Here is a 9,653-nt window from a genome sequence, read left to right on the forward strand (position 1 = left end):
GTGTTTCTCAGCGCTTTTTAGGAGATTCTCCTCGTGTTTCGTACTTTTTTAATGTTTATGGACTTTGCAGTCAAAATGTTTTCAGCCCTCTTTAAACATCTTCCTTCTATTGCAAGAGCCTTCTTCTTCTTCTTCTTCTTCTTCTTCTTCTTCTTCTTCTTCTTCTTCTTCTTCTTCTTCTTCTTCTTCTTCTATCCAGACGCAATTTTGCATATTCTTCGCACTTTTGAAGAGATACCCTCATTCTGCATATTTTTTTAATATCTCGAGACTTTGCAGTCACAAAGTTTCAGCGCTCTTTATACATTTTCCTTCGGTTGCAGAAGCGTTCTTCTTCTTCTTCTTCTTCTTCTTCTTCTTCTTCTTCTTCTTCTTCTTCTTTTCACCGGTTCCTGCCGCTTCCCTTCACTATCCACAAGTAGTTCTGCATCGTCTGCAAACATCAGACATTCCATACTCCATTCACAAATCTATTTTTTTTTTTTTTTTTTTGCTGTTAAGAACTAAATCTTCTGAAATATTGAAATGATGATTTCTGTCGATTTTCCCGGATTATTTATCACCAAACATTTTTTTTTTTTGAACAATGATAAAAAATGTACATTCTTAAATGAGAGCTGACTTCGAAATGGATGCATTAAGTGACTGATAAATCACCTCTTCATTAGAAATAAAAGTGAAATGCGACCGTGAACAGTGAATAAAAATATTAGGAATGTGATTAAGATGAACTAGCTGATGTAAAAAAAAAAAGTTAAAAATGCGCCGTAGTTTCTTCAGCGCAATCGAGTTTTCTGTACAGCGTATAATCAAGGTCACCGAAAATAGATCTACCTTTCGGTGGTCTCGGTATAATGCTTTATGAGCATGAATCTTTAACCACGGCCCGATGGTGGCCTGTCCTATATTGTTGCCAGATGCACGATTATGGCTAACTTTAACCTTAAAATAAATTTATTTTTAAACTACTGAGGCTAGAGGGCTGCGATTTGGTATGTTTGATGAACGTCTAATCCCAATTTTTTTTTTTTTTTTTTTTTTTTTTTTTGAGAGAGCAATTTCTGTCTTTTCTATAGTCCATCATTACAACAGTCATGCTTTACAGTATTATTTTCATGGTTTTTTTTTTTTTTTTTTATTTGTCCTTTTGTTTATTTTCATCAGTCCTGAATTGTTCGTCTAGAAAGCATTTCTCTCGATTGAATAATTCAATTTTCGAAAGATTTGTGTTTGATATGTATATATGTGTGTGTGTGTGTGTGTGTGTGTGTGTGTGTGTGTGTGTGTGTGTGCGCGCGCGCGTGCGTGTGTTTGTGTTTGAGTTTCACGTATTTTGTCCCGAGAATGGCCGAATTTTACAGTCTGTGATTAACAATCTTCATCTGTAAGAAATTTCATCATTTTTTATAAATAATAATAATAATAATAATAATAATAATAATAATAATAATAATAATAATTAAATGACAACAAAGATTTTACAATAAGAGAATAATAATCACAGCTCACCCTATGACTGACAGTCATACCTTTCGAACATTACAACGTGGTATTTCACAAAGAAAGGAGAAAGAATCTGGGTTAATAACATCAGCCATTCTGACGTATGAACTGAACTGAATGTAGAATTTAGGCCAAAGGCCAAGGACTGGGACCTAGGAGGTCATTCAGCGCTGAAACGGAAATTGACAGTAGAAAGGTTTGAAAGCAGTTCCACTATGAATCAATTGTTAAGAGAGGGTGGAAAGTAAGGTGGAAGAAAGAGAATAAGAAAGGAGGTACAGTAAAAGGAACGAAAGGGGTTTCAGCTAGGGGCCGAAGGCACGCTGCAAAGAACCTAAAGTTATGCCTACAGTGCACCTCATGAGGTGCACTGACGGCAGTACCCCCTACGGGGGATTTCTTGGCTTCCAGCAAATGTTTATCTCCTTCGTCACCATTTATTATTATTATTATTATTATTATTATTATTATTATTATTATTATTATTATTATTATTATTATTATTATTATTATTGGAGAAATGATGACGAAAAAACTTTACTTTGGTGTAGCACGAAAGTAAATGTTGAAAATATTCATTATTATTATTATTATTATTATTATTATTATTATTATTATTATTATTATTATTATTATTATTATTATTATTATTATTATTATTATTGGCGAGATGATAACGGCAAATCCTTTCTCATAGTGCAAGAAAACTAAAAGCTGTAAATACGACCATAATTCTTTCTATGATTTAATTATTAGTTTAAAAACCAAAATTTTCGCTTCCATTCCTCAGTTGTTATTATTATTATTATTATTATTATTATTATTATTATTATTATTATTATTATTATTATTATTATTATTATTATTATTATTATTAAACTGACGCAAAGAGCTTCCTCGTTGTAAAATTTTCTGGTAAAATTCCGAAATCAGAATAATTTTCGCAACTTGACAGCTCGCCATGCCAGGAATCTCACGTAAGGTAAACGTGATGGATTGTCCACCTGGTGCAGGTGCCTGCCTCTGCGACTGATACAGAGAGAGAGAGAGAGAGAGAGAGAGAGAGAGAGAGAGAGAGAGAGAGAGAGAGAGAGAAGAGTGAAAGCAAGAGAGTGAAACAGAGAAAGACAAAGAGGAGAGGAGAAAGAAATTGAGACAGGGAGAGACAGTCATACGGACAGACAGAGAAGCAAGAAGGAGAGGAGGAAAGAGAGAAAGATAAAGAGAAAGGGAGAGGGAGTGAAAGACGGAGAAAAAGAGAGAGAGAGAGAGAGAGGAGTGAAAGCAAGAGAAAGAATGAAATAGGGAAAGACAAAGAGAAAACAAGAGAAACAAATTGAGAGAGAGAGAGAGAGAGAGAGGAGTGAAAGCAAGAGAAAGAATGACAGAGAGAAAGACAAATTGAGAGACAGACAGACAGACAGACAGACAGAGATGCAAGAAGGAGAGAAGCAAATAAAGAAAAAGAGAGAGAGAGAGAGAAAGTGAAAGACGAAGAAAAAACAAGAGAGAGAGAGAGAGAGAGAGAGAGAATGTGTCTGAAAAGTGAATCGACGAATTGGAGCAATTATGTTTTCGAAACCGAGAGGAGGCGAAAATTTAGTGGGTCCACCTGTGTCCCATTCAATCTTCACACCTGTACATACCATTATGAGTCGAGATTAACACCTGTTGGTCACCTACAGCTGCGCTGAAAAGAGGAACTTCCGGATTGCAGAACACTTTTGACGTACAAAATATTCAGAAATAATAGCCAGAGAGAGAGAGAGAGAGAGAGAGAGAGAGAGAGAGAGAGAGAGAGAGAGAGAGAGAGAGAGAGATTTAAATGACGAAGAGGGAGGAACTTCCGGATTGCAGAACACTTTTGACGTGAAAAATATTTAAAAATAAAAGCCAGAGAGAGAGAGAGAGAGAGAGAGAGAGAGAAAATTTGAATGACGACTTGCACTTTTAGAACTTAATAATATATATATATATATATATATATATATATATATATATATATATATATATATAGAGAGAGAGAGAGAGAGAGAGAGAGAGAGAGAGAGAGAGAGAGAGAGAGAGAGAGAGAGAGAGAGAGAGAGAGAATTTGAATGACGACTTGCACTTTTAGAGCTTAATTAGAGAGAGAGAGAGAGAATTTGAATGACGACTTGTACTTTTAGATCTTAGTTAATATATATATATATATATATATATATATATATATATATATATATATATATATATATATATATATATATATATATATATATATATATATTTATAGAGAGAGAGAGAGAGAGAGAGAGAGAGAGAGAGAGAGAGAGATCCTAAATAACGACTGGTACTTTCAGTTTCAGACTTAATTATAAAAAATAGTGCCGCTTGTACCAGACAGCTAAAGTTTCCAGGAAGTTTGATTATCTTTCAGCACTGTACGAGACAGGAATGTTACTTTTGATTACAGTTCCTTAAGTTAAATTACAGGAATACAAAATGTATTTAGATAGACCGATTTTATGGTAAAGATCTCGTGAAATACGGTTACAGGTTGACTGTATTCGGTTATTATTATTTAATTTGGTTTTATTCAAATAAAGTTCAGCTGTTAAACTGTTGAATTTCATAATCAAATTAAAAGAAGGCAATCAGTGAATAAGCTTAATTCGAAATACCTTCAATATGTTCGAGGACCGAGTTCACACAAGATCGAATCATATGAATGAATCGGTGAGAGAGAGAGAGAGCAGTTGACGGGTCTGACAACACCCCTCCATGCCTCTGTAAATCTTTCTGCAAGTCTGGTGGTGGCAAAAATGCAGGTGGTGCGGGGGAGGAGGAGGAGGAGGAGGAAGAGGAGGAGGAGGAGAAGGTGGAGGAGGCGCAGTAGGAGGCAGGTACACCGGCCCCCGCAGCCAGGAACCACCTGCGGCTAGACAATGCGGCTAAGAGACGAGGAAGTGCTACGTCACTGCAGTGCACAGTGACGTCAGCCACAGCCGGGTTTCGTCCGATAGATAGTATGTGTCTCGATGGTAACTTGTCCCTTCCTTTCCTTCCTTCCTTACGTACTTGCTCGCAGTTGCTCTCTGCTTACTCGCAGTTTTCTGTACTTACTCGCAGTTGCTCCTTGAACACTTACTTGCAGTTGCTCTTTACTTACTTATTTGCTAGTAGTTGCTCCTTCCTTGTGTACTTACTCGCACTTGCTCCTTACGTACTTACGCGCAGTTGCTCTTTATTTACTCGCAGTTGCGTCTTACTCGCAGTTGCTCCTTGCTTACTTACGTGCAATTGCTCCTTTGTAATTAGTTTCAGTTGCTCGTTGCATACTTACCAGCAATTGCTCCTTACGTACTTACTCGAAGTTGCTCCTTACGTAATTACTGGCAGTTGCTCCTTGCGTACTTACATGCACTTTCTCTTTACGTACTTGCTATCAGTTGCTCTTTGCGTATTTACCTGCTTGCAGTTGCTCCCTCCATTTGTACATACTTACTGTTGATCCCATGCGTACTCACTTACTCGCAGTTGCTAACGTATTTACTAGCAGTTGCTCCTTACTCGTAGTTGCTCCTTACATACTCACAGTTGCTCATGTACTTACTAGCAGTTTCTCCTTACTTACTCGTAGTTGCTCCTACATACTTACTCGCAGTTGCTCCTTACGTACTTAATCGTAGTTGTTCCTTGGCAAACAGACCTTATTATTATTATTATTATTATTATTATTACTGTCCACGTCTGGAGGTGCGGCTAAACGACGCTTGTTGCGTTGTTGCATTCATGAATGACTGTGGGCTGGCTGGGGCTGGCCCGCTCCTACCCAGTTTCGGGCATCTTCCGTCGAAGTTTTGGCATGTTGCGTTCGGGGAGTAACGAGGTACCGCTCTCTCTCTCTCTCTCTCTCTCTCTCTCTCTCTCTCTCTCTCTCTCGTCATGACAAGGGCAGGCATTACTGAGTCCTTGAGATTTTGCAGGCGGCGACCGCGCGCAAGGAAATTCGTTAAGGGAATTCTTACTGGAGAGAGAGAGAGAGAGAGAGAGAGAGAGAGAGAGAGAGAGAGAGACCTTAACCGTATAGTTCATATTGTGTCTTTGCTATCGCAAGGAACGATCGTAAGGCCTTTTGCTTTGAGGCAATTTTTAAATGATTCCCGTTTAAGCAGAATCTTTGTGTCTCCAATAATTGGGTTCTTTGTTTACAAATACAACAGGATTCTTTTGCTTGTGACTTCGATAACTGAGGTTCCCTGATCTCATTCTGATGTCATTCATTTGATTCAAGTTCTTGCATCAGTTGCTCAAATATGCGTTGGCAAGCGAGCGACAGGCTCTCTCTCTCTCTCTCTCTCTCTCTCTCTCTCTCTCTCTCTAAATGTATATATTTATGTGTGTGTGTATGTATATGTATGTGCGCACGCGCTCTCTCTTTCACACACACACACAGACACCCACATAACACTAAAACTAAAGTCAAAATACTATGTATAAAAAGTTGAAACCTCAGATGACTTTCTGTACGTCTCTCTCTCTCTCTCTCTCTCTCTCTCTCTCTCTCTCTCTCTCTCTCTCCTCTCTCTCTCTCTTCCCAGGAATTATCATCTACTGAAACCTAGTTTCTAGAAGGGTAGGACCACTAATCTGTCACCGTTCTTCGGAGATACAGCTATTATTTCTGTTACTCAGCTAATCACAGAACCTTTCTGGGAAAACTTTTAACGTTTTATTATTATTATTATTATTATTATTATTATTATTATTATTATTATTATTATTATTAAAGTAGATTGATTCAAATTACCTAAATGTTCTCATCTTATTCTGTCTCGGCCTTTTGGGATAAAAAAAATGTTTTTAATCACTCGATCGGTTTTGAGAGTCATGAGTGAGTAAGATATGGAGGAGTTTAAAATAACTTGGTTACCTGACGTAATTAGTCGAAATTATCTGTGGCGGTCATGCGTTTTGCCTGAGCTGAAAGAAAGGGGGTGTCCTGAGTTTTAAAAGATAGTGGATATATATTTTAATAAGTCTTTGTTTTAGTTTTCTGTAAAAGAAGAAAACTATTGTGCCGATTTTGTCTGTCCGCATTTTTTCTGTCCGCCCTCAGATCTTAAAAACTACTGAGACTAGAGAGCTGCAAATTGGTATGTTGATCATCCACCCTCCAATCATCAAACATATCAAATTGCAGCCTTCTAGCCTCAGTAGTTTTTATTTTATTTAAGGTTAAAGTTAGCCATAATCGTGCTTCTGGCAACGATATAGGGTAGGCCACCACCGGGCCATGGTTAAAGTTTCATGCGCCGCGGCTCATACAGCATTTATGCGTCCTATGATGAACGTTTTTCACAATAGTATCAATTACGGCGAGACTAATTTACCTTCAAGTACATTTTTCAAAACATCACCCCAGTGCAAGGTTGAGTATGAAAACTAATACTATTTTCACTTCTGAAAAAACAAGCGTTTGCAGAGAGAGAGAGAGAGAGAGAGAGAGAAACTGCTGAAACACAGACCTTGTCTTGCACGTGATAACCTTTTATCAACATGTGAGTCACCTGGTTAAGTTGATTTTAAAATACTTGTGTCGGCTTTCGTTTGAGAGAGAGAGAGAGAGAGAGAGAGGGGCACAGGTCTTGCAGAGAGAGAGAACATGAGAGAGAGAGAGAGAGAGAGAGAGAGAGAGAGATTGTTTTAATATGCATTCTGTAACCATTCCTGAAGGAGATAAACTAATTTTATGGTATTCGAATAGCAGAGAGAGAGAGAGAGAGAGAGAGGAAAATATAATATGGGAAAGAAAACATGGGAATTGGCATGGGGATTGTGAACTAAAATGTATTTATCGAGTTATCCTGACTATGATTTTTTTTTATCCAAAATCTCTCGTATGTAACGTAACAGTAAATCTCTCATGGTAAATTGTTGATGAAAACATTTAGACAATGAATAAATAATGTTAATATAATCTGGGACCACGCAGCCGTCATGGAAACGTAGTTTTATACATATGGCATCAACCTTCATAGGAATTTGCACAAATTCCAGTTTCCCAGAGGCCCTAACAAGAAAGAAAAGTCATCTTGACACTTGAACCGAATCTACGCTTTGGCCACTAAATCCTTCCTTGGTCCTTGGTCCTTGGTCCCAGCTAGCAAGCATCTCCTTCTCGCTATGGGACTGGGCACACAAGCAATCCTGTGCTCCGTTGGCCCTTCTCAGTCATGCCCCGAAATCCGAGAAGCGAGAGGGTAATGAATGGCAATTTAGGCAGATGAGATGAAGTCTTCTCCTCAGTGATGCAGCTGCATTGGGCAACTCAGGCCATGCAAGTGTGTTGTGGCCTCTCACACACTCCCTAACTTTGGCCCACTCCCCCCCCCCACAAGTCCTCAAGCTACCCCCGGGGGTACCTCAGGAGGGAGAGTCACTCTGAGACACCTGCGGTCATTAAGTAGTACTATACCCGCGGTTCGTACCATTACTGTCAGTTACTCGCTCTCTGAACAAACACTCGAGAGTCCTTGCATCCGAAAGCGTTACATTCGTCCTCGTCTTCGACATGACTTTGTTTTTATCTCATCTTTCAGCTGAACTAGTCAGTTTGCTGAGAAGAAATCCCCAGTAAGAGCCTCAACAACCCGTACTATATTAACCAAATAACTGCATGAGTTTATGCATGCGTGGACGTATGTGAATATGAATAAATATGAATTTATTTTGGCGGCAAGGCGAGAAGAACATTAGCATCCAAAACTCTGTCATGAAAGCAGTTTGTAAGAAGTGAGGCCCATTTTATATTTGGAGATTCCCTTCGGAAGACATTTTGTATCAGCTTTGGAGATGAAGTTGAAGTGTCTTGAGAGAACAAGTACACTATTACCGCTGCTGCCTGCACAGAATAATGTGGAGGTTTCAGGGCGATTGGCCATTTAAAATTTTTGTAGACCGCGTCACCAATTTCACAGATAAAGAGAAATTTAGTCAGACTTGGCAATAAGCACACTATTTCAGTCCCCCACTTATCTCAGGCTGTCTTCAAACCAGGGATTTAGGTTGTCTGTAACACGTCTCGGACCAACGTTCCTAACCTACCCAAGATTACTAGAGAAATTTGCATGTCACGTTTGATACAGAACTGGTCTTTGTGAAAGGGCAGTGACTTTCACAAGTCAGAATTTATGTGTATCATAATTCCCCATTGTGTCTACACACTTTTAGTTTTCTGTAAAAGAAAACTATTGTGCCGGCTTTGTCTGTCCATCCTCACTTTATTCTGTCCGCACTTTTTCTATCCTCCTCAGATCTTAAAAACTACTGAGGCCAGAGGGCTGTAAATTGCTATGTTGATTATCCACCCTCCAATCATCAAATATACCAAATTGCAGCCCTCTAGCCTCAGTAGTTTTAATTTTATTTAAGGTTAAAGTTAGCCATAATCGTGCTTCTGGCAACGATATAGGATAGGCCACCACCGGGCCGTGGTTAAAGATTCATGGGCTGCAGCTCATACAGCATTATACCGAGACCACCGAGAGATAGATCTGTTTTCGGTGGCCTTGATTATACGCTGTACAGAAAACTCGATTGCGCTGAAGAAACTTCGGCGCATTTTTTACTTGTTTATTTATTTATTTACCTTTTTTTTTAGGATTTCCCACTTCAACTTTTCTTTGTCCTCAGTTGTCTGTGATATTCTGTTTAACCTCACCTTACTTTTCCAAGTCGTAAGTTATTTCCAAAACCATGAACCTGAAAAATTATTCTGATGTTATATTGGATGTATTATGCAAAGGCAATAGAAGAACTGTGTTCACTTGAGTTTTTCAAGCCTTCAGCCAGGTCAGTTTAGTTTCCAAACAAAAAAACAAGTAAAAAATGCGCCGAAGTTTCTTGGGAGCAATCGAGTTTTCTGTACAGCGCTCAGTCAAGGCTACCGAAAACAGATCTATTTTTCGGTGGTCTCGGTATAATGCTGCATGAGCTGCGGCCCATGAATCTTGAACCACGGGCCGGTGGTGGCCTATCCTATATCGTTGCCAGAAGCACGATTATGGCTAACTTTAATCCTAAACAAAATAAAAACTACACAGACTAGAGGGCTGCGATTTGGTATGTTTGATGATTGGAGGGTGGATGATCAACCTACCAATTTGCAG

General features: G+C 38.7%; 1 protein-coding gene across 1 annotated transcript in view; it reads left to right on the plus strand.

Moving 5' to 3' along the window:
* Positions 1–4,378, plus strand: part of LOC136851808 (involucrin-like) — a 30,468-nt gene extending 26,090 nt beyond the window's left edge. Inside the window, exon 2 of the mRNA XM_067126119.1 lies at positions 4,289–4,378. Within this exon, the coding sequence (XP_066982220.1) occupies positions 4,289–4,378 (90 nt within the window). The remainder of the gene's footprint in view (positions 1–4,288) is intronic.
* Positions 4,379–9,653: the final 5,275 nt, after the last annotated feature.

This window comes from Macrobrachium rosenbergii, chromosome 24, assembly GCF_040412425.1.
Source record: "Macrobrachium rosenbergii isolate ZJJX-2024 chromosome 24, ASM4041242v1, whole genome shotgun sequence".
Taxonomy (NCBI): domain Eukaryota; kingdom Metazoa; phylum Arthropoda; class Malacostraca; order Decapoda; family Palaemonidae; genus Macrobrachium; species Macrobrachium rosenbergii.